At 42.4% G+C, this 25,962-nt stretch overlaps 1 protein-coding gene across 1 annotated transcript in view; it reads right to left on the reverse strand.

Moving 5' to 3' along the window:
- The window catches only part of PLEKHG3 (pleckstrin homology and RhoGEF domain containing G3), a 60,614-nt gene that overhangs the window by 17,224 nt on the left and 17,428 nt on the right, over positions 1 to 25,962 (reverse strand). The window contains exons 2-12 of the mRNA XM_081331137.1: positions 12,672 to 13,039; positions 11,169 to 11,269; positions 9,618 to 9,687; positions 8,012 to 8,058; positions 6,613 to 6,763; positions 5,154 to 5,285; positions 4,360 to 4,542; positions 2,987 to 3,079; positions 1,965 to 2,051; positions 1,267 to 1,300; positions 693 to 797 (exon numbers count right to left, since the gene is read on the reverse strand). Of these exons, the coding sequence (XP_081187263.1) occupies positions 693 to 797; positions 1,267 to 1,300; positions 1,965 to 2,051; positions 2,987 to 3,079; positions 4,360 to 4,542; positions 5,154 to 5,285; positions 6,613 to 6,763; positions 8,012 to 8,058; positions 9,618 to 9,687; positions 11,169 to 11,269; positions 12,672 to 12,968 (1,300 nt within the window). The 5' untranslated portion in view covers positions 12,969 to 13,039. The remainder of the gene's footprint in view (positions 1 to 692; positions 798 to 1,266; positions 1,301 to 1,964; positions 2,052 to 2,986; positions 3,080 to 4,359; positions 4,543 to 5,153; positions 5,286 to 6,612; positions 6,764 to 8,011; positions 8,059 to 9,617; positions 9,688 to 11,168; positions 11,270 to 12,671; positions 13,040 to 25,962) is intronic.

The raw sequence follows: 25,962 nt of genomic DNA on the forward strand, positions 1-25,962 counted from the left end.
CTCACCTGCTTTGTATGTGAGATGTGTCAGAGGTCAATGGATCTTGGCAGAAGAAATTTCCCTGTCAGCTGCACTGAGCTCTAGAGCAAAATATAAATGCCTAATAACATCCCAAACCAAAGCAGGCTGGAGGGTCCACTTGCGGAAATAAAAAGCTCTAAACGTAGTCCTTGACATGCGACTGTAATGGAGCCTGCCCATTACAGCTGTATGTTGTAATGCTGGCAAAACAGGTCGGTCATGTGACCGACACGATTTTACGTTTTTGCATCAGTCGTTAAGTAAACCAATGGTTTGCTATGGGCAGAGTTTTGCCAGAAACTGGAAGTAATGGTTTTTCGGAAAACCAACATAAACACAGTCATGACCACAGGAGGCTGCCAAGGGTCATAAACATGGCCAAGCACCAAAGTTTGATCATGTGACCACAGAGGGAGCCTAACCACCAGAACTCTGAACCCTGGTCATAAATACCTTTTCCGGGTTGGTTGTAACTTCAAATGGCTACTAAGCAACCAATCATAAATTGAGGACTACCTGTAATCTTAACCTTCCAGAGATCTTTGCACAATTGTCTTCTCTTCCAATTGCTGCTGGTTAGAATTTGCAGCAGCAGCAGCAGGGCCTGCAACGTTCACTCCCTGGCCATAGTAGCAACAATATCCCTATACCCCAACTCCCGTACAATTTACCTGATTGTCGACGTCCAGACCGATTCCGTTGAAGAATGTCTTCGGGCTGTTGGTATGATAAGGACTTCTTCAAGTGCTCAGGACTGTATTTGAAGTGAGGAGGATCTGAAAGGAGTAGGTGCATGTTTGTGAAAAGACACTGACTGTGTCTGTTTTGTGTGATCAGAATGTATAACACATAAGGGAATGGCAATCTGATACTGTCTCTGTCTGGATCTTAAAAATACCAAAAGCCCATATTACCCTCCTGATTTACAACAACAATCACCATTTTACCCTTAATCCACCTAATGTTGCATCATACAAAAGAAGCCAAGACAATGACAAAGCTATTAAATTACAGAAAGCAGGAATAGCTATAAGGGATAATGGATCCACATTCTGTTTATTACTGCTTTTTCCATCCTGTAAAATTCCCCCAAATTGATGAAATAATCTAACCTTTAATACTGAACTTAACCTCTCCAGATGGGATGCTATAACATGTTTATTGGCTGCTTGCACCAATGATGCAGTGGAAAGGAAGAATGAAACAGGAAACAGACATCTGAGACAAGAAGAAGGGGAAACTTACACAATGAGTCCATTTCCAAGATGGCTTCTTTGGCCTGAACAAAACATAGAATTGCTTTAGTGGTTGAGGTTCACTAATAAAGAAGCGATGGTACTGAAATAAGGATATGCCAACCCTTTTGTCATCTCCAAAGAAGAAACAGGGAAGTGCACACCTCATTTTCGTGTGCAGAAAACATCAAGAACAAATTCCCCTGCTCCAGGCATTAACCTCTAATGACGTTGGATACAAACAGCCAGCCTCAGTATAAGCACCAACATCCACAGAGATATTCCTCGTCTCTTTTAGAAGAATTCTTACATTTATAAAATATTATTGGGCTTTTAAAGGTCTGTAAAGTGGATGAATGTACGCTAAAAGGAACCAGGGAAAAACTACACAGGATGACCAAGAGGCCTCCAGAAGGGCTGGGAAGGCTGATTTTGAACTCCTAACAGCCTCAGTCAGCATGGCCAATGATTTCACTAAGTTGTGGGTTTTTTTTGTTTGTCAAACCCACAAATTCTGATAAAGTCTGAGATGGTATCTTCCAGGCCGTCAGACTACAAATCACAAGGGCCAGGGAGATTAGGGACAATGGGACCTCTAGTGCAGAGCAGCTAGGGAAGCATGCTTCAGAGAACGGCCAAAGTGCTGTAGGGAATTTGATATCCATTCTGCAAGACCATTAGGGCGAAGGGAAAACAACACCCACTCACTTTCTGAGGGATTATGGCGTGGTGATTTTCTAAGATCAGGCGCTTGAGGTGGTGAGTCCAAACCCGCTTCTCTTCCCCAGATTTGGCCTGGTAACAAAAATACATGCTGTGAGTTTTGAAGACAGTTGTACACACGTGATCCTGCTGTAACTCAACCTTCTGAATCTTCCTGTGTTTTGCTGTTATTTATTTATTTATTTATTTTTGGGACTTATATGCCACCCTATCTCCCGAAGGACTCAGGGCAGCTAACAACAGTAAAAACAACAATACAAAAGTTAAAAGAAATTAAATAAACAGCCCCAATAAATAAGTTAAACTAAACAATTAAAAATTAAAAAACATTTTAAAAAACCCTGTCATCAATCCAGGTCAGCCTGATGAAAAAGGAATGTTTTAAGGCCGCGGCGAAAGGACCGGAGATCCGGGACCATCCGGAGCTCAAGGGGGAGCTGGTTCCACAGGGCTGGCACTCCCACAGAGAAGGCCCTCCCCCTGGAGGTCGCCAGCCAACATTGTCTAGCCGACGGCACCCTGAGGAGGCCCTCTCTGTGTGAGCGCACCGGGCGATGGGAAGTCGTTCCCGGCAGCAGACGGTCCTGCAAGTATCCCGGGCCTAAGCCATGTAGGGCTTTAAAAGTAAGTACCAGCACCTTAAATCTCTTATTGCTCAAAGTGTACATTCTTTCTACATCAGCTCATTATTTCCAACCCTACCTTCTCCAGCATTCAAATTTCATTCCTATGGATTGATTATCTCAGTGGGCTCTTATCATGTGAGGCTGCATCCCAACCCCAAGCTGGTCTTATTCCTTATCTTACACCTCCTTCCTTCAAGCACAGTCTGATTTGCCACGCAGAAGCTCACAAATACTTATTTTTTTCAGTCCTTCTGCTGGGTTCCCCAATCTCTCAGTTCTGCCAGCATTGCTACAAGCAGGGTGCCCAGCCTGAGCTTCAAACCCACCACCATCACCAACCACCATCCATCCACTGATAATGTCAATGGGTCTTCATCTCACCTGAATGTTATACTGCTGTTTGCTGTGCTTGTAGTGGGTGATAGTAAAGCAAAGAGAGTCCCGCGTGCTCTCGATCAGCATCAAAGAGGAACACTGCAGGCCAGACAAGAGATGTCACTTCAGCCACGGCAATTAATGCCATCATGTTACACACAGACACACTTCCCCCCAACACACCCCCATACATCACTTGAGGAAAGAGGAGCTCTCCTCCACTGAATAACTCTTTTTTTTATTAAAGAGTTTTACAAAAAAAGATTTTACAATACATCCCCAAAACCCACCCACCCCAAACCACCCCCCTTCCCCCCCCCACTTCCCAGAGCTAAATACAGGGTTATAGTTAGTTATAATAATCATATTCTAACTAAAAATTATCCATAATATAACATTAACCAAATTCATAATGTGCTTTAACTCCCCTTTAACATAGATACATACAAAGTACTAACACTAAAATTAATAACAATATCCCTCTAAAATCTACTCATAAGCTAAATGGAACTTTTTAGTCCCATATTTATTCTGAATATAATCTATCCATCTCCTCCAAACTGAAATATATCTTTCCTGTGAATGATCCTTCAAATAAGCAGAAATCTTAGACATTTCTGCAAGATTCGAAACTTTAAACACCCATCACTGAATAACTCTTTGAAGTGACACTAAGGCCACCTTCATTTTATTGGGGCAAAAACGTGCATGGCCAGGTTTGGTTTGTACACATTTTTAAAAAGCTGTTGTGGCTGTTCTGTACCTTTGGAATGGAATGGGATTGTTAGTGCAAAAAAAAGAAAGGGAGGTCCTTTGGCTAGGAAGAGTAGCTGCACTACATTTTGGCAGTTAGTACATAAGCCAGCGGGGGGTCTTCAAACTTGGCCCTTTTATGACTTGTGGACTTCAACTCCCAGAATTCCTCAGCCAGCGTGTCTATGGCAAGATAGGCAGCAAATAAACTTAACAAGTAAATATCATTTTTCCAAGGACAACAAATTTATAAAAAGTTCCTTTCAAGCTGCTATGTTGTTTGAAAAGCCTCTTTTTTTAATGCCTCTGGCTTTTTAGGTGGGGAAAGGGTCACATGTGAAGAAAAGACAGCCTTGGAGGGAGGAAATTTAAAAAAAAACCATCCAGGCAGACTTGTTTGTCTTGTGGGCCTTTACAGGTGGTTGTAAATTCACCTCAACTTCAGCTGTCAGAAAGAAAATTTTAGTTAAGAAAGAATGTCAGCCTTTTCATCTCGTCTTGCTTCTACTGTCTCACCTTTATGGCCAAGATATCAAATCCTCAATCTCATTTAAAAATATAGAACAAATAGTAAGCAAACCCCTTTTTCTAATGCAAGAGAGATAAATAAAGGATGCCCCACTTACAGGAATCTGGCTCTTGCATATGTAGTGATCACCCCGTTTCTTCGTTATCAGCAAGGTTTTGTCCAAAAGGAAGAATGTTCTCTCGTTCTTGACACGATGTACCCGGAATGTGCCCTCTAGGACTAGCTCACCATAAGTTGTCAGGTCTGGGCCGTTCCAGCTGATAAGTAAAGACTGGATTTCCTGCAAAGTCAAGGGAAAGACTAATGTTTTTATATCCTAGCCTTCCTGTACCACTGGTGACTTTCCAGATGTGCTGGGAGGAGCAGTCATAAGAAATAAGCCCAGAACAACCGGAGGATAGCAGGCTGGGAAAGCTTGCCACTCTATCAAAGGCCATTTCAAGGAATTGAGAGGAAATATTTAAGTGTTTTTTTTATAAGCTGCTTGAATCTCATGACAATTTATTGAAGAATTTTTTCAATAGAATTAAAAACAGTACATATTTTGAATTAAAGAAAAACAAAGAAATGTAATAAGAAAGAGGCCAAAAATATAGAGGGGAAAAAAAGAAATGGTAAAGAAAGATTCTAAAGAAATGCTTCTGATCTTCTTGACAGCAGTTATAAATGCATTTGTACTTTATTTTCTCTTGCTAAGGTTGCCTCATTCTAAGGTTACATCATACCATGAACATTTGAGTTTCCTTAGAACTGTGTAAGGTGCATCACCTGAGTTTTCAGAGGGCTGAACATACTTGACCCTACTACATTGATACTACTACAACTACCTATCACCCGTGTTTCAGACTGAAAGCAGATCAGGCCCAGCATACTGTACGCCTTTCTCCTTACCTGCAGCCGCACAGCATGTTCATGCTTCCGCTTCATGTCGTTGATGTACCAAGCTACACAGGTCATGGTGGCAATTGCCTCTTCCACCACCTCGTAGCCATCTCCTTCTCTGTCAAAGTGCTTTGCTATCTCCTAGGGGAAAACCATACTAAAAAAAGTCAGCCTGAAGAATTATTGGTTTTCTATGAAGAACTTTCAATAAATATTTATTAATTTTCTGGAAAACAAAGCAACCTCAGTGATCAGTGGGGTAACTGATGTTACAACCAGATTGCCTTCACGTCGGAAAAACAGGTAAGGAATTCTTACATTTGAATTACATAGCATTCTAAGTAGGTTCACATAGGTTTGATTCCAATGAGAAGTCAATCCTTTTTTTTACTTATATTCTCTCTCTCTCTCTCTCTCTCTCTCTCTCTCTCTCTCTCTCTCTCTCTCTCTGTGTGTGTGTGTGTGTGTGTGTGTGTGTGTGTGTGTGTGTGTCTGAGTCAGGGCTGACTCATGATGACTACCTCGACAAGTCACTACAGTTTTCAGAAGACTTCAGAAGTGGGTTCATCACTGCCTGCTTCCTAGGGCTGAGAGTATGACTGGCCCAAGGTCACCCAGATAGCTTTGTGCCTATGGTGGGACTAGAACTTCTGGTTTCCCATTTCTAGCCTGGTGCCTTAACCATATACCATACTAGCTCTCTTCAAGGTGATTTACAAGAATATAAATATGATAAGGTAGGATAGGATAGGATAATTATAAATCAACTTAAAAAAAATATTTCAGGTCCGTCATTAGCAGCAAACGCTCTTTGGTACCTGATGATCTTAACTGCTTTGCAAAAGGCAAATGGGTGGAGGCAGCATATTTCATAATACAGGCTGCCACCAAGAAGGTGCACCTCTGAGCACCATGCTTTTATTCGCATGGGATAGGAAGCTTCGGCAGTCCTTCTCAAGATGAATTCATAAGGCCAGAGGGTCAAGAGTCAATCCTGTAAATGATGGCCCACGCAGAGCTTTTTAGGTTAACACCAGGATCTTGACCAAAGGTCACAAAGCTACTGGTAGGCAGAAATGTCCTTAGAAGATTGCTATTACATGACTAAACCCATTTTTCTCTGTAGTAGCTGGTCAAGTGCAGTTTGGATCAAATGCATCTTTCAATTTTCAAGTCTCATGTAACGTATGTTCCAGAATTCCAATCAAGAGGCAATGGGGGTATGAATCACAGTTCTCTATATTATAGAAATTAATTCTATATATCCCCATATGTGTACCACATCAACCAATACTTTTTTAAAGGAGAAATGGCCTTTCCTGGAACATGGTACTGTACAGGTAGCTGGTACTATTTTAGGAAAAATAGGCAGACTGCATTTCCCGATCTTTAAAAGAAAGAGTTCAAACAGATTCCAAAGCTGCAGAGTCAGACAACGTAAGCAACCTGTTGTGAAAGTCTGTGTTACCTGGAGAAGCAGATGATATTTGAGAATGCGCTGGACAGGCTTGAGAAGGTAGGAGCCCAGGGGCAAGGAGTGCCGGATTTGCTCCTGCCTCTCCCGAAAGAATTTGGCCAGTTGTTTGTTCCTCATACATTCAGTCAGAGCTGCCACAGAGCTGGAAAGTTAAAGCCAACACAAAATGAATGGCATCAAAGAAGACAACTGCCTGTATTCTCTGAGGGACAGATCTGCTCAAAGTAGCAAGTAAAGGACAGCAATAAGGGGCTAAAACAATGAGCCAGAAGACGACCAGCGGCAGCCGAATTGTGTGTTGTTTTCGTCTCCTTAATGTCTCCTTCTTTTGTATGTGTATGGGATCCTATAGCTGCCACACAAGCTCACAAAAAGCACAGCTTCTTGGATCAAAAACTGCATATTGCTACAAACCGTTCCTGCCACGTTTTTACAGAAGGAATCTGGAACCACTTCTGGCCAGATCTAACAATTATTAACAAGTCCCCGTGCATGTTCAGTACCACCTAATTATTAGTCTTGGGGCAATTTTTGGTAACAGCAGAATTAATTTCTAGCTCAGCTGCTGCTCAAGAAAAAAATGCTGCAAAGAAATAGTCCCACTGGAACTGCAGGATTGGCATTTTCCCACTGGGGGAAATTCCTACCTCAACTGGCTCTGTGTCACAACACTTGAGTGCTACTTCCTTGTTCGTTCCAGTACAACTGAAAATGGTGCTGCTGTTTCCATACTGAGTGGCTGTTTTAACCCCGCACCACAAAACAAACATGGCAGGTCAAGGGTGAGGACCAGGCTGTTGGCAGAGTGTCAAGTTTTGCACACCCTCACTGATCAGTCAAAATATGTGTTGGACAATTTGCACCCCATACATAACAGAAACACTTCTGCAACGATCCAAGCATGATTCTGAGCATTTGTGGGAAAGAGTGGCTATGCAGAAATGCCAAATGAATCAGAAGCTGAAGGATTGCTTAGCAGTCCTGAATTAGTCAGGCTCTGGGTACCATCACCTGATTCTGGCCCAAAAGTGTGGGTGCATTCCTTAACCCAATTGCCCATAATCTCAGGAACCTAGGTAAAATAGCTGAATTTGCTTAATTCTAATTTATCTAGAGGAGCCGTCTGGTGCCTATTGACACTGCATTGCTGACCCTCCAAACAAGCTCTAAGATTTGAGACGTCACCGAATATGAATTACCAACGAAGGAGAATACGAATTAAATATACTTGCACAATATAATTTTGTCCTATATATGAACTATTCTTAGCAATACGATGACCCAGAAGCATTTTACAGTATATTGTAAAAAGATTACGTTAATAGGAAGAAGGAGCTGTCCCTGCTTTCATGAAATCACATCCCCCTTTTGCACTGCAAAGGACACTCACTTTGGATAGTTATTGCAGTATTGAGTATAGATGTTGAAGTCTTGGCTCTGTTGGGAAAAGAGAGGAAAGATCCGTAAGGCATGTTCAATTTATCCCTTTCCCTAATATCAACCATTCTGCAAATGTCTCTGGCAGATGTCCAGCACAGATACCGTATTTTCCAGCGTATAAGACGACTTTTTAACCCATGAAAATCATCTCAAAAGTTGGGGGGGTCGTCTTATACGCCCAGTCGTCTTATACGCCGGAAAATAGTACATAAATCAATCGAGCGCCCCCGTTCTTGCAAAGCAACTTCAGGCCTCCTTAGTCCAGTCCCCCCTCCAACATGACTCTCCCTTCCCACCCCCAAGAGCCTCTCAGCCCCTTCCCCTCCCCCTTGCAAACGCCAGACCCCGGGAGCTCTTGCGTCTATTCCAAAGGGTGGGTGGAAGGAAAAGCCCCTTTCGGCTCCGGCTTGGCTGCAAGTGAGCGAGCCCGGGAAGGCACGCCCTCCCCTCTCACTGTGGAGGAAGCAGGGCAGGCTGGCGTCTGGCGGGAGCCGGCAGGGCAGTCCTGCGCACGTGCGCACTCCCCGGCTCCTAAGGAGTCCTCGGGGAGCCATGGCAGGCGCCTCACGCTCTTCCCTCTTGAAGCAGCATCGGCGGAGCCGTCCGGCGTCGGGCGGGAGCCAGCAGGGCAGTCCTGCACACGCGCGCACTCCCTGGCTGCTAAGGAGTGCTCCTTAACAGCCGGGGAGCGCGCATGTGCGCAGGACTGCCCTGCCGGCTCCCGCCCGACGCCTCCGCCAATGCTGCTTCAAGAGGGAAGAGCATGAGGCGCGTGCCATGGCTCCCCGAGGACTCCTTAGGAGCCGGGGAGCAAGTGTGTGCACAGGACTGCCCTGCCGGCTCCCGCCAGACGCCAGCCTGCCCTGCTTCCTCCACAGTGAGAGGGGAGGGCGTCCCTTCCCGGGCTCGCTGATTTTCCGGCGTATAAGACGAAAAATCTTGAAAATCATCTCAAAAGTTGGGGGGTCATCTTATACGCCCAGTCGTCTTATACGCCGGAAAATACGGTACCAACACCAACCTGACTGGGTATGTTTTGGGGCTAACCCCTGGACTAGCACTGATGATGTTACCTAGTTTGGGTAATGAAACGTCTGCAAGAAAACAAGCAAGCTCAGAGAGCACCAAGGACCCTTAACCTCTGTTCTCTTTGATGCACAGCTGGGCAAAATTTTCAGACCCCAGGCTGCCACTAATTCTCTTGATCACCCAGCAGAGCAGAGTGGCCAATCCTGGTTTTTAGTGATTTTAAGAAAGGCTTTTAAGAAAGAGAAAAAAGGTGTTTCGCTTTGGAAAGATTTGGTGCTCTCATACTTATCCTTCCCTTCCTGTTTCTTAGCCAAAAAGCTTGTTCCTGAAATAGAGCTGTGATGCCATCTCTTCCCAAAAGCTATAACGTCAGGCTGCTTCAGGTCCTGTGGACTATCCACTTCTGCTTCAATGGAACCGACCCACTTAAGGGCGACAAAGCATTTATTCAGAGAAGAGCGTGTTGAACCACCCAATTATGAACAATCAGAGAGGAGCATAAAGCAACATCAGTTTTATCTGCTTACCCTGTGTACAAAACACTGTGCCACGGCAACAGGGTCATTGTGGCAACTATCCAGATCTTGCAGTAGTTCGCTGCATAGAAATTGAAACAGAAAGAATAGTTTATCAGTCAACTCAAGATAAAAACATAACATGTGATACAAACTGAAAACACATCCTCCCTTACACACACATCCACAAAGCAAACGGGAACATGCTGGAGACAAACTTCAAAACAACCTTTAATACACTGCAGTTTCAGAATTAAATGCAGAGCAGCAGGCCATGCAAAGGATTTGGGCCCAGTACCCACCTGTACAGCGGAAGCCTGTCCACAACTGTCAAAGGAACCAAAAACACAAGGCAGATGTTATAGTAAGCGGGGACACACACTAGCTGAACAACCGGCTGATTCTCACTCAGCAGCCACCTATATAGTCATACCTGTTAACATTAATAAGTTTGGGATCCTAAACTGGGAATACTGTATTTTCTTCAATGTACTAAGTTTCACACAGATAAAAAATAATGAGGGAAGTTCCGTCTTAAACTTGTAAACTTACAAGTTTAAGAAAACAAAACACAGGAGAGGAAGCAGATTTGCAAAGTTGGCATGGAACACCTGTAACAAATTGGACTCGATCTGCCCTTGCTCCTTCGTTACATACATACAAAGAAAGAGGACTGTTACTTCTCTGCTCTAGGAGTTTTAGCCAATCAGGGTAGGAGGATGCTGTTTGCTGCTAAACCATTCTCTTCACTATAGAAGGGCTGTTTGGTACATATCAGAGCCCCAGTTCGCACATAATACCAAGCCATGTTTTCAGATTCACCTTTATATTTCTGGGAGTGGGTATGGGTGGAACATCTAGCTTGGCTTTTACTTCCAATAAGCCAAAGTAAAAGGAGGCATAATCTCTCTTTGCATGGATTTATCAGATTACTCCCCAATACTATATACAGAATCCATTTAATATAACAGCCCAATCACCCAAGAAATCTTAAGATTGTAATAAGGATATAAGGGAGAAGGCAGTCTTTCAGGTAATCTGATTCCAAGACAAGGCCTTAATTCATACTGGGAACAAAACATATTTTAAAAGATACTAAAATTCATAGGCATGTGAGCAAAGAAAAATTAGGGAAGGGGCAGCAAATATAAATACATCTCCTGTAGGACAAGGACTTGGGCATGTTGACAAGCCTAAGCCTAGACCACACCATAGCTATTATCCAACACTGGGTTTAGGGTGCCTTTGTGTTTCTTAGTCAGCCAAAAGGAGAAGTCATTTTCCTTCCTAGGTCCTTGATTTTTTAAATCTGGTAGAACTGAGGAACATAAATCAGTGGCAGCAAGGACTAGCTGAAGACAATAACTGTTGCACCACCAGAGGCAATCTTAGTTGGGTGCACTGAAGTGTTGGTACAGAAATTTACGGGAATAACTTACAAAAAGCCCTTTTCCTGCCATGCTTTATTTTTCAGAGAGGACTGAACCTTTATAGGGGAACTGGGTAAAGTGAGCAACAATTGAAATGATAGGGAAGCTCTAAGGATTGTGTTATACTACTCACCTGTTCAGCTCATAGATGTCTTCAATGTTCCCAAATAGTGCGCTGACTTGTTCTGGCCGCAACAACAGCTCCTGAGTGTCTATGATCTTCCCCAAGTAATTCTGCCAAGTCACATTATGCCATGAGCATCGCCATGAAGTCAGCAAGCAAGAAAACAGGGCAGACCACCACCACGAGTTCTAATCCAATATTGCGGGTGTGGTACCCTAATCCAGGGCTTTTCAACCAGTGGTACGGGTACCACCTGTGGTACATTGGCACCTGGCAGGTGGTACGCGACCATCCTAGAAAAATGGTAGTGGGGGAGGGGAATGAGCTGAACCAGTGGCAGCACAAGCCTGAGTGAGAGATGGCTGGAGCAGCAGGGCTGTCAGGGCTCAGTGGAAGCACCAGGATCAGCACTTCTTCGGGGCTGTCAGGGCTCAGCGGAAGCACCAGGATCACCGCCAGGCTCCAGCTGGAACTCGGTGCTAATCCTGGCACTTCTGCTGAGCCCAGAAGTAGCGCCGATCAGCTGGAATTTGCAGCATCTCCAGGGTCTTGTGATTTACATTCAGATGCTTGGCAACTGATTCATATTTATGATGGTCACAGTGTCCCAGGGTCATGTGAAGTGACCAAAACCTGCTGCAACCTCCCAGCAGACAGGGGGAATAAAAACCAAACACCCCCCACCCCACCCCTGGTGTCAATCCTTAACAGAAATGCTCACAACAATGAAAACCTCGGACAGGAGGAAGAGCATCGCTGGGCGGGCAGGTGTCTTGCTCAGCTGTGGCTAGGGGGGCACTTTTTTCAGTGCCATTGTAACTTCGAACAGTCACTAAGCGAACTGTTGTAAGTTGAGGAGTACCTATACTTCATCCTTTTTTCCTTTTTTGGGGGGGGGTGTCAAGTTTTTGACACCATGCTAGGCAACTGGTGGTACTCGGATGTTGCCATATTCTAAAAGTGGTACAATGGGTGAAAAGGTTGAAAAGCCCTGCCCTAATCAATGCTCTCGGGGCAGAACTTATTTTCTATTGATGATGGCTCCCATTGGACAATTTTTGCTACTTGCACTCCACCCAGACAATATCTATTGAGAAGCTATTTCCTTTTTATATAGTATTCCTGATAGCAGATTAGCAGAAAAATTACTGGGGCAACTTTAGGCAAATCATGAGGATTCTCTGACCCACAGTGCATCATTTTCACATGATAGGCACAATATCTTCCATGAAATTGTTTGGGGAAATGGCCAGAATATTATATTTCTGTGTGGAAAGGGGGCAGTGAAATCCTTGGCTTGAGAGGAAGGCATAAAGGCAGTAACCAAACACACAATGAGATCTCCTTTGAAATGAAAGCTGCTTGAAGGTCTACAGCTCTTCCCAGCTTCCAGTCTAGACTACCGGGGTCCCTCTTGGTTGCAATGGGAAAATTGGATGAAGGGAGGACCTTAAGGCACCTACAGAGTAGCAGTGATGTAAACAGCCTAACAGGCATGTCAATCGCACTAACCTCTATGATGTTTCGTAAATCCTGCACATACATGCGTTCTGATTCCACAATCTCCAAGATAACCCGCTCGAGATAGTTTAGTTTGGAATAAGAGGCAGCAGCAGAGAGGGAAGAGCTCCTCAGGCTTCTCCAGGGCCCTGAGGAGGCATTGTTGTTGGCATTTTTCAGCACTCCAGTCTTCAGGAGCGAAGAAGCATCTGAAGGAGTTTGCGCCATATTATTCCAGTCATCCAAAATATGGGGAGCATTGATTAAAGTTGCCGGCAACTGCCTCATTGAATAATCTGAGACACTCATGCTCAGGGCAGTAGAGATTGGGACTCCCTCATCTCTGCCAGGATATGGAGCATCCAAAAACCTGGAGTTTTCTGAGGGAAGAAAAGGCTTATTTTAAAACTGTGTAATGTTCCTCTGAATCTCAAGATGCAGTAGTTACATAACTGAGGAGCCATTTTAATTTTTTGCAATCAATGGGCATTGATGACCTCTAGATGAAGGTTCTCCATCTATATCAGTGGCATCAGTAAACACCGGGCTAATGGGGAAAAAGGAGGTTGCCTGCTCTGCTGGCTTCCTAGACAAGCCCAAACCCTAAGAGTGCCTGAAACTGCTAATGTCACATATTACATAAGAAATACTAGTTATAATCTGAACCAGCACAAATATTTTATCGTGAAATGATCTCACCTACTGTTAACAGAAGGCTGCATGTGGAAAGATACCTACATAATTTCCGATGGCCTCAGTCCATTTATTAAATATTTTTTCCCTTATTTCCATCTGACCCAGGGCGGGGGAAAAAATACAAAGATACAAATCTATCTGAATAAAACCCAGATGTATTAAAACATGTTTACCATCACAATCATATGCTGCTTTTGTTAAAATGAAAATTGTTGAATTGGGATGGTCTTTGATCATAAATCTCACACGAAGCAGCTGTGAGGGACAGAATTGTCAGCACAGTCTCAGAACCTAAACGTGAGCCATTAATGAAACCTACTTGGAGCCTTTTCTCATCCCAGTCCCCTGTTAACATCTCCTTTATCAGCCCTGTGCTGGATTACAACTTCCTCATCTCCAGCTAGTCTGGAGAAAGTTCACCAACTTAAATGGAACTCAGCATTTCACAACCCAAACACATTTTCTCCACAGTACTGGTGCATGTCCTGCCATGCCGCATGGTCTCCACCAAACCCTTAAGAGGTTTAACAGGTTGGCAAACAAGCGGCAACAGGCCTGTGCTGTGTAGGAATCATATACAATCAGCTGCAATTACTTTCATATCTCTCTCTCTCTCTCTCTCTCTCTCTCTCTCTCTCTCTCTCTCTCTCTCTCTCCAGTTTCCTTCCCATTTCCACAAGAATATTTTCTCCGCCTCAAAACCAACATGTCAAAATTCTTCTAGGCCTTTGTATGAAAATCACCTTGCTTTCTTACAAAAAAATCCCATCTCATTCTCACTCAGCAGTGGAAGCCTCTCCAGGGTATTCGTCTCTTCCCAGATCAGCATCATTCATCACCTCAGCCAGACTGTAGATGGTAAATGAAGCATGGAGCAACCCGTGAATCCTGAATAGCTAATGAAGGTGTGGAGCCTTTTGATGTCACTTCTCCAAACCTCTCCTGTAGATAAGCACCACACCTCAAAACTGGCATACTATTCCCCACTAAGGACTTTGACCAAGACTCACACTTCCTTCTCCTTCCTCTACTACAAATATAGGAAGGAAAGAAAGAGGCTCAGCTGTTCTGGTCAGAAAATACCCAGAAATACTATCATGTGTTGCCAAGCCATTTAAGTAGCACCTATGCTAATTATGGATTTCCCTCATAGCTCAAATGGCCTAGGAGCCAGGGGTATATGTGAATGAAACTATTCATCACAAGCAAAATCCCACGTGACGCCACAGGAACTCTTTGAAGATGGTTGTTTTTCAAAGTCTCCTCAAATTGAACTGTACATTCTCCACACTTATCTTAATTACTCATTTTGATTTAGCCAAAAATAGACTGCATGTATTGCAAGTATTTGTTACTAAATGTCACAAGATAAACAAAGTGATCTGTTTCAGTCTGTTTACGAAACATCATAAAAGCAAAATGAAACAGAGCGAAAGCTTTTGCCCATCACCACAGATAACAAGAATGTCTAAAACATCTATTCATTTACTAGACTCAACCGGAAAAGGATGCCTCTCCCTAAACAGAAGACCATGTTAGTTTGATTTTTTGATTTGTTTAACAAGTGACTTCAAATCCTCAAAGCTTGCTTGATTTCCCATTGTTCCATAGTGTGCCAATCTACACAAAGATTGCAGAAATCTCTTGTCCTAATCACTGTGTCTGGAAAAATTCACACACAGGTTGCTGGCAAGGAAAGAATTTCACACATAACTAGAAGCAAAGATTCTTGTGCATATGTCTAAAGCAGGCTTTCCTAATATATCCTTTGGACTGCCACACCCAGAATTACCTAGACTAATTGCAACAAACCTGAAGGATACCAGTGTAGGGAAAGTTGTTTCTGAAAGTAAAAAGAAAAAAATGGCAAGCATGTTTGCAGGCAGGGACACTACTGTAGTGAACCTGAACTTGAAATTCATGGAACTTACTGACTTCCAAATTCAGTATTTCATGATTTAATCGTTAAGCCCAACTTCTTAGCCTAATATGCAGCATGCCCTGTGTCCAAAACGCCTCATAGGTAAATCTGACTCACACTAAAATTTGGGGGTTTGCTGGTATTCATTAGATCTGGTTAGGAGTGCATATGTCTAAAGCAGGCTTTCCTAATATATCCTTTGGACTGCCACACCCAGAATTACCTAGACTAATTGCAACAAACCTGAAGGATACCAGTGTAGGGAAAGTTGTTTCTGAAAGTAAAAAGAAAAAAATGGCAAGCATGTTTGCAGGCAGGGACACTACTGTAGTGAACCTGAACTTGAAATTCATGGAACTTACTGACTTCCAAATTCAGTATTTCATGATTTAATCGTTAAGCCCAACTTCTTAGCCTAATATGCAGCATGCCCTGTGTCCAAAACGCCTCATAGGTAAATCTGACTCACACTAAAATTTGGGGGTTTGCTGGTATTCATTAGATCTGGTTAGGAGTGCATATGTCTAAAGCAGGCTTTCCTAATATATCCTTTGGACTGCCACACCCAGAATTACCTAGACTAATTGCAACAAACCTGAAGGATACCAGTGTAGGGAAAGTTGTTTCTGAAAGTAAAAAGAAAAAAATGGCAAGCATGTTTGCAGGCAGGGACACTACTGTAGTGAACCTGAACTTGAAATTCATGGAACTTACTGACTTCCAAATTCAGTATTTCATGATTTAATCGTTAAGCCCAACTTCTTAGCCTAATATGTAGCATGCCCTGTGTCCAAAACGCCTCATAGGTAAATCTGACTCACACTAAAATTTGGGGGTTTGCTGGTATTCATTAGATCTGGTTAGGAGTAATTGGGTCCTTTCTTCCCAAAAACAACAGCAAGCAAGGACTGGTCTAATGGTTAAGGCATCAAGCTAGAAAATGGGAGATCCTGAGTTCAAGTCCCACCTTCACCATGAAAATCAGATGGTGATTTTTGGCCAATCACTCACTCTCAGCCCAACCTTCTGCACAGGTTTGTTGTTGTGGGGAAAATAGAAAGAGGAAGATGTGTTGGATATGCTCACCGCCTTGAGATATTTTAAAACAAAATAAAGATAGGATATAGCTGAATGGATGGAGAGACAGAAGACAGACAGACAGACAGACAGATTGATCCTGCTACTGAGTATAAATAAATATAAATAAATAAATAAATAAATAAATAAATAAATAAATAAATAAATAAATAAATAAATAAATAAATAAATATAAATAAATGAGTATTCATATATGCAAGGCATAAATATAACAAGATTGATCCTAACAGGGCTGTACAAATTTTAGGACAACAGTCAGAAATCCTAAAACTTCATGCTGCTACTGTGAACAGCACAAACTGACATGGAAAAACAGATAAAATGGTGCGGACTCTTGGTGGCAGCAAAGAAAGGGAATTGCTTCTGAACAAGCTTGGTAGGGCTTCTTTGTTTGCTGAGGAGCGAGGGGGATTTGCCACAAAGCTAGAAATGAGCTAACTGAAAGAGGGAGTAGGTTCAGCAGACTAAGCAGAAACATGTAGCTACTAAGTGAGAAAAATAGAATTCAAGACTCTACCAATCTATCATGGCTAATGAAAGTGAAAGAATTGGGTGAGAGGAGCCTTAAGATAATTAGGGCATGAAAAGATATTTAAATGTCGGATTTGCTTTTGCCAAGCTCTACCCTTTGAAAGGTTGCATTACCTTGAACCTCTATAAACTCTTCTTCAACATGATCAAAGCAAGCAGAGGCTGCACATTGTCTGCACGTATCCTTTCAATAGCGCATGGGTTACCAGTCACAAAGTTTAGCAAGGCCAGGATAAAAACTAAGTACAATTTAATTAAATTTTAAGGTTGAAATTAATTTCACATGATAATTCACTGTGTATCAGTAATTTTCCCATTCCGTTAAAGATTACAATTCAACAGTAATATTTAGAGGCATTCTGGAGCAAGCCCATGGCTTTGATGGACTGAATTCAGCTCTGGGGCTTCAGATTGTGAATGCCAGAACCAGGGCAAAGTCAGGTGCAATACATCCTAGTTTAGGAAGCACAATTTAATTGCCCAGAGTTGCTCTCTCTGTGAATAAGATGGCCAATCTCTAGATATGATAAATAAACAAACTTCCAGGGGCATTTGAGTTCTAAGTTCAACTCATCAATTCTATGTATGGATTATCTTTAAACAAAAAAAGCTGCCAAGTGTGTTTAGTTTTATCAAATGCTTAATACACAACAGCCAAATTTTCTTTCCCTCTACAATCACATGGGCCAGAAATACCAGTAGATGTTCTGTTTTAAATCTAGTTTGCATTCAATAATGATGCAGCTTTCACAGGATTAGGCAATCAGAATGAATTTCAAACTGTAATTCTTTTTATAACAACCGGCACAGTCAGAATATTTCAGATATAACATGAAAAGAAAACTATTATTATAAAATTATGTACAGCTTTGGGTAGTTCAACTGAAAAATAACATCTTAAAAGCAGTGGTGGTGAACTACGGCCCTTTTATAACATGTGGACTTCAACTCCCAGAATCCCTGAGCCAGCCATGCTCAACTCTGGGAGCTGAAGTCCACTAGTCATAAAGGGGCTGTAGTTCCCCAGCTTGGCCTTAAAGCAATGGTTTCAAATGGTGGTATATGCTATGTGGGACTCAACGCTAATCTAGGTGGGATGCAGGGTAGTTACTGAAACTTCATTTAAGACTTTATATTTATATTTATTTATATTTATTAAATTTTTATACCACCCTTCTCCCGAAGGACTCAGGGCGGTGTACAGGGCAATAAATATCAAAATATACATACAAAAGTTAAAAAAGAATTAAATAATAATGCCCAATATAAAACAATGATTAAAACAATGTTAAAACCAAATCCAAACCCCAACCCCATCAAACCAGGCCGGATTGTTCAAATAAATAAGTTTTTAGATCGCGTCGGAAGGAGTGAAGGTCGGGGGCCGTCCGGAGCTCAACCGGCAAGCGGTTCCATAGGTCTGGCGCGCCCACAGAGAACCTTTAGAACTTACCATAAATGAAATTGTCACTGCATGCCTACAAATAAATGGAAGCCCTCCTCAGAAAAAAAAGGTTTTTATTCCTATTTTGACTTCACACAGTTTTCCAGAAAATAAAATTCACAATACAAAGCAAAAAGGTTTCACTTTCTGCTACACCCTGAACTTCCACTAAGATCTGATTCCACAAGTTGATGAATTGAACTAAATGGTAAAAACCATTATTATGCAAAAAAAAAAATCATTTCACTTTTGGGTTTCCCTTTTACTAATGTGATAAAAGAAAAAAAGACAGGAAGTAACCACTTCATCTGTGTGGGCCTTTCGCTATCAAGCGATTTTGGTGTTCTCTGGAGAAGCACAAGAACAATCCCTGCCTCTGGGAATCACTCCTGCAACCACGAATATCCTGTTTGCTTTTACTGATTAGAAACTGCAAAAAAGGGAGGTGACCCCCTGCCACCACCACTGTCAGTCATCCTAATTCCACTACACTGAGATCATGCCTCCACAGCCACTGGCCTCACCCCTCTGGCTCTCAGCAGCAGTTTCACACCACCACGTGAGCATCCCATAGCCCATGCTCCAATCTGTTCTTCTATGGGAATAGTAACATTTTCTCCGGGTCGCCAACAGGAACATGCTGAAACGCCATCACATCCCATTTTTATTCTTACATTTGCTCCATCTGGTTTTTGCGGGAAGGAAAAAAAGGGGAAAATTCAACCAGACACTAATTAAGAGGTGGAGTAAAGACCCTCAAAGCAACTGAGAGCAGTATGTTCTATTGGTTAAGGCACCAGCCTAGAAATCAGGAAACTAGCCTCCTGGTGAATTCTAGTCTCACCTTAGGCAGGAAAGCTTGACTTCCGGATGGCAAGGCGTCGCCGGAGGCAGCCATTCTTCGGCTGTCAGCCTCGCGGCTCCGTAGAGCCGCCGAAAACAGCGCCGATCAGCTGTTTTGGCGGCTCGGAAGCCCCCTCCTCGGGAGAAGAGGAGGGGGTGAGCGCCCAGGTAGGGGTAGAGCTCTCCAGGGGTAGAGCTCTCTGTGAATTCTAGTCTCACCTTAGGCAGGAAAGCCAGCTGGGTGACTTTGGACTTTGGTCTCTAACCCACCTGACAATGTTATTGTTGAAGGGAAAATAGGAGCAGGAAGGATATTAGATGTATTCACCACCTTGAGTTATTTCTAAAAATAATAAGTGGGGAGAAATCTAAACAAAAAAACCCTGGGAAATGTGGAGTGATGGTGGCAAGGAGTCATGGCTTCTTGGCTAAAAGAACAAGTCAGGAAATGTTGGTAAAAGCTCCCACTAATCGGAAATCCCCATACAAACAGCAGTTCTAGAGGATTAATTTTTTGTGGTGTTTCCTCTGGAGCAAAAGCTGAACCACCGAAAATTGGCTTCCTTCCCAAACTCCATGCAGCACAGCCATGTGGAAGAAAGCCAAGGAGATATCCTTACAAAATAAAGGTGGTCGGGGCTAGAAGCCAGTCCTTCACTCTGAAATACTCTTGGCTGCCCCTCATTCCCCACCCCAAAAGAGATCTGCCCAATAAGGAAACTGCTTGGGTATGACAGTGGACCAAGCAAGGAAACTTATTGCTGTGCAGTAATGGACATTTAGCAAGATGTAACTCAGTTGGAAGGGACGCGGTGGCTCAGTGGGTTAGGATACTGAGCTTGTCGATCAGAAGGTCGGCAGTTTGGCGGGTCGAATCCCGAGTGCTGCGCAACAGAGTGAGCGAGCGCCTGTTACTCGTCCCAGCTTCTGCCAACCTAGCAGTTCAAAAGCATGTAAAAATGCAAGTAGAAAAATAGGGACCACTACGGTGGGAAGGTAACAGCGTTCCGTGCGCCTTTGGCGTCTAGTCATGCCGGCCACATGACCACGGAGACGTCCTCGGACAAGCGCTGGCTCTTTGGCTTTGAAACGGAGATGAGCACCAGCTCCTAGAGTTGGAAACGACTAGCACGCATGTGCAGGGGAACCTTTACCTTTACCTTTTTATTACTGTATATTACTGGTTGAAACTGAAGCTTTGTGCCTAATGGGACTACATATTTTACTCCAAACTTAAAAGTAGAATAATATTTGAATACATGCAACTGTGGCAAATTTCTACTTCATATTTCTGGGAGTCTGTTTCAGAAATATTTGAAATGAGGCCTGAAAGATTATTTATACTTTTTCTCAAGTTCTGTATGTTACCTTAAATTTATATTTCAAATTTGAAATATATGAGGACCCAGATTGTTGGGCGCAATAAGCTGACTTTGTAATAATGCTGCTTGGGGCCCCCCGAAAGCCCTAATAAGCAGGCATATACATAGAATGAAGGCTACTGCTAAGCACATTGATTTGTGCTTTAAATTGTAAGCCGCCCTGAGTCTTCGGAGAAGGGCGGGATATAAATGGGATTAAAAAAAATGGGTTTGTAATACTTTACAGTACTCTGCTGTTATGTTTCACACAAAGGCACAATGGGCAGCCTTTCAAAGTCCTATTACAATTTCAAAAAAATATAATTTTGCTTAATAGTATACCTTAGATCAGTCTTATCTAACCTGATGTTTTGTAGATAGTGGGAGTGATAGTTCAGTTTAAGGTGGCAGGTTGAGAAGACTGCCTTGCAGAAACATTGTAATTAAACTTCTTGAAATCTTGGTGTGTTTGCTGTCAATTCTGCTGAAACTTCAAGGTAATATATTCAGATTTAACCTATTCTCTGATTTATTCAAGAGCCTAATCAGAACAATTTCAGTTTGAAATTAGTGCATGGCTTAGGCTGCGCTAAAATAGGGACCCCCTACGGTGGGAAGGTAACAGCGTTCCGTGCACCTTTGGCGTCTAGTCATGCCGGCCACATGACCACGGAGACATCCTCGGACAAGCGCTGGCTCTTCGGCTTTGAAACGGAGATGAGCACTGGCCCCTAGAGTCGGAAACGACTAGCACGCATGTGCAGGGAACCTTTACCTTTACCTAACTCAATTGGAAAAAGGAGGAAACAAGAGTATGTCAGGGAGGCTGCAAACCTGAAGAAGGGGAGAAAAGTAGGAGTGGATGTCGGTATGTAGGTAAGAAAGTGAAAAAGTGTGATTGGGATGAATGGATCTCGTGTACTAAAATATTATGTCAGAAAGTCAATGTTTCAGAGCTGATTGAGAGCAAGAAGAGGTTACGATGATTGCTCATTAACCAAGTTTGTATTGCACCAGACTGCTTTCTATAAAATGAGGGTCTATGACTAGATGTACTCTACCCCCAGTAGCCCTTTTATGATGATATTCCTGGCTATCTCTTTTAAAGAACCAGCCACTTTTGCTTACTTAAGATTGGAGGGGGGACTGTTGCCTCCCACCCATAGAAGCCTCTCCCCCTCCTCCCTCCCAAAGTGATCCATGATTTTTAGGTTTAGAAATTTATTCCAAATTAAAGGGAGCCAGGAGATTTGGGGCTTGAATAAGGCTGTGGTTTCCAGAGAATACGATGCAAATTCTAAATCCATTCTCTGGTTTCATTTTGACTGTCTGACTTTGAAGCGACAGCAAAGATAAACTTTGCATGATTTTGGAATTCTGGTTATGGAAATCCTAATCTAAGGAGTCACAGCTGGATGCCAGGGAAACTTTTGTTCTGTTTTGCCCCTTCCCATTCCAAAGCATGTCATTTCTGTCATTTCTACTACAATCCTCCCCCCACCCCTTTTTTTTGTATAAACATCTATTATCAGCAAATGTTCTGTTTTTCAATTGACTTGTTCCAAGACTAACGATAAGCAAAAACTGTTTGCCAGTATATCATTCTGCCTCCTAATAAATCTGCATGGCTGTACATTGTACATGAAGTGGTGTTTAGCTGCCTTCCAGCAATTAATGTATAGAACTAAGATTGGAAAGACCTCAGCCTGGAAGCTGAGTGGGTGATGTTGGCCATGCTCACTTCCTAGCCTAATTTACTTCACAAACTTTTTGTAAGAAATTTCAGAAGTTCTGTGTATGTCATTTAGAGTTCCTGGGGAAAAGGCGGAATAGAACTTAGACCATTTACTTCCATGTAGAGTGGGTCCTCTGACACTTCAGAATGCTTGAATAGTTATTTGTCCAACTTTGTGGAGGCTCAAAAGACCACCAGCAAACCATTAGGTGGGAAAAAGAGTTGCTGGAATCGCATGCCTTTGTCGGAGAGCATTCTGGGCAAAACGCCAACCAGCAAAAGCCTAGCACAGAGCCAAGACTTCTACCAAACTAATTTTAAATACTACAGTGCAGTGTCCTGGTCCAACTCTGCTGGCATCAGCAAGACTCACCCAATACAGTGAGGAGGAGCATCCTGTAGGGCAGTGTGTGTATAGGGCTGGACAGGCAGGGCCCAGTCGTTATTTTTGAGACTAATTAACACATTCAAGATACTCTTATTGCAGCATAATAATGTTTTTTTTCTCCTGGAGCTCACGCATTAGACCAGGGGTGTCAAACTCAATTTCACTGAGGGCCGCATCAGCACTGTGGTTGCCCTCAGGGGGCCGGGTGGGTATGGCCTGGGTGGGCATGGCCTACTGCGTGGGCATGGCTAGAGTGCGAATGGCCTACTGGGTGGGCGTGGCCAGCTCTACATCGTTCGCATTAAGGGTGCCTATGGGGGCCTGGGCAGGAGTGGGACAGATCTGAGGGTCTCTGACAGAAGGAGGGTCTCTGGGCCAGGGCCAAGGCAGTGGGGGCCGTTCCCTCACTGTTTCCAGGATGGCTTCGAGGGCCGCATGAAACCACTTCGCGGGCCAGATCCAGCCCCCGGGCCTTGTGTTTGACATGTCTGCATTAGACTATGCAGAACTCCAGAGTTAAATCAAATTAGATATATAGGTTGTCCTTGACTTACAACCATTTGTTTAACGACCGTTCAAAATTACAACACACTGGAAAAAGTGACTTATAACTAGCTTTCCCACTTATGACCATCACAGCACCCCCCAGTCATGTGATCATGATTTGGGTGCTTGGCAACTGGTATGCATTTATGACGGTTGTTGTGTTCTTGAGGCACACAAGGTCATCATTTGTGACCTTCCCGGGGGCTTCCAACAAAGTCAGTGGGGGAAACCAGATTTGCTTAATGACTGCAGTGATTCGCTTAATGACCATGGCAAAAAGGTTGTAAAATTGGGTGAGACTCACTTAACAAACACATTGCTTAGCAAAGAAATTCCAATCTCGGTTATGGTTGTACATCAAGGATTACCTCTATATAATGATTCTGGCACATTAACATAGTGGCAGAAATGGCCAGATTTTCATATATAATAAAGAAAAGTGGTATGATTGGGTAACAGGCAGCAAAAGAACAAATGAATGGGAATAAAACCTAATGTCAATGACAGGAAAAATACTACAAGTCTCTAAAAGATGAGCTTATCTTTTAAAATTAAAACTGTGTTGGGATGGTATATCATAATTATTTTCTATACAAATACTTTAAAACAACATATTAAATTTTTATTTATTTATTTATTTTAATTCCATTTATATCCCGCCCTTCTCCGAAGACTCAGGGCGGCTTACAAGCTTAGCAGTAGCCTTCATTCTATGTATATGCCTGCTTATTAGGGCTTTCACACACACCCCAAGCGGCATTATTACAAAGTCAGCTTAATTGCCCCCAACAATCTGGGTCCTCATTTTACCTACCTCGGAAGGATGGAAGGCTGAGTCAACCTTGAGCCTGGTGGGATGCGAACCTGCACTAATTGCAGGCAGCTGGTGTTACTTAAGGAGGCATTAGCCCACTGCTCCACCAAGGCTTAGTGCCAATATGTAATTCCCAATGACAGTTTCCCTCCCCCAAGCCATCTAATTATCACCAAAAACCAATACCGAAATTGCTTGCTAAAGTAATATCTCAGCTACTTGTTATTTCTGATTTTCCAATTATGCACTTTCCAATTTAAAACTTTACATCAGTCAACGTCAGTAACAGCAGTTATCACTAATTAAACAGTTATGAAGATTCTCCACAATTATCCTCATGAGGAAGATAAAATATTTGTACCTTGTAACTCTGTCCTCAAACCCTTCAATACAACAGAAATACATAATAAAAACATTTGGTTCGCACTTAGCACTAAGCTATAACGTGGTTTGCTGATAACACTTTCCATCCATTGTAATTTAAAGCTTAGGGTAGCAACTTTTTCAGGACCAGAATACCCTTGCGTGGTGATCTGCTTACCCCTATTCCCAAAGAACCTGCAATTTTATAATATATATTCCTTAATACCTTCTTGTTCTCATTCAGACATCAAAAGCGGTCCAGTTCTGTTCAGTTAAGGGAGTTACCTTGTCGAGAGACAATGTGTTCCTAAGTCCCTTCACACAATTCCTTTCCAACATACCACTAGATTGGAAAAAATGAAAAAGGTAAAGCACCTCACTCAGTTTTCAAATCTAGTTAGGGCCAGTTTGCAGAGCTTACAAATTGTGCATCCTTCCCCTCTACCACTTCTAGCGGAAGAAACTTTGTGTAAAGATCTGAAACATAAACTGATCAATTTATTTTTTCCAAATCCAAGCCACTGCCACCATTCTGAATTTCATTTTTAAAAGCAAATTAACCCCTCACGAACGTAAAACATGCTCAGTTTTACAATAGTTCAAGCAAATTGAAAACAGTATGTTGAATGTCTATCAAAGAAATCAAACCAGCGGCAAAATAAGCATCCTAATAACCAGAAGTTATTAGTAGTTTTATACTAATAAGGATGGCCGGAGCTTCTAAGGATGGAGAAAGCTATCTAACCGGCAGCTTTAATTTTATCCTGCATTTTGGGAAACTGGCATGGTGCTGCAGATATTGAAGCACATTTTTGTCAAAAAGGAAGTTGCATTTGAGATATTTAATTTTGCAGTTGTTAGGAAATTAAGAAGCATAACGTGTGCTTGATCTCCCATCAGGAGGAATACCAGTATAAAAATAAATGTTCTTTGTCTCTCTTATCTAGACATTCAACAGTTCATTGACCCTTATAAAACCATCATGATCACAAGATTATTCCCGCACCCATGAGAACTTCTCTGATTATTCTGTGACACTGTGATAAAACTAGAATACAATGAGATATGAATCAAATAAACGCAGAAACTCTTGCTTTAAAGATGCAGAGACCAAAGGATCAGGTCTACTGGAAGACAGACTCTCTCAAAACTTGAATCAAATTTGAATTAGGCTGTTTCTGGACTAGAATTACCTACAGCCATGGTTTGTAACAAAATTGCTTCAAATGGATTTGTTTGAATAAAATATTATCTGAACCAAAAGTTCCTAAAGAATCTGTACTGGGTTTCCCTATGCATTCAACAGAAAGATAAAGTACTGCAAAAATAAAAGTTAGCATTTTCCTTGGGTTCACAAAAAGGTTTAATACACTGAAAAAATTCTCTGTTCAAGTCTGAAGAAGATAACTAGAATTAAAATAAGCAATAGAGGCATCAGCAGAAGCCATGATGACACCATGATGTCATTACATGAATTATATAATTGGTGTCACTGACAAAATTACATCATGACACAAGTGATGCCATTCGTCCCTGTGTGGATTGTGATTTTTTTTAGATAGT

Source organism: Vipera berus, assembly GCF_964194415.1.
Source record: "Vipera berus genome assembly, chromosome: 1".
NCBI lineage: Eukaryota > Metazoa > Chordata > Lepidosauria > Squamata > Viperidae > Vipera > Vipera berus.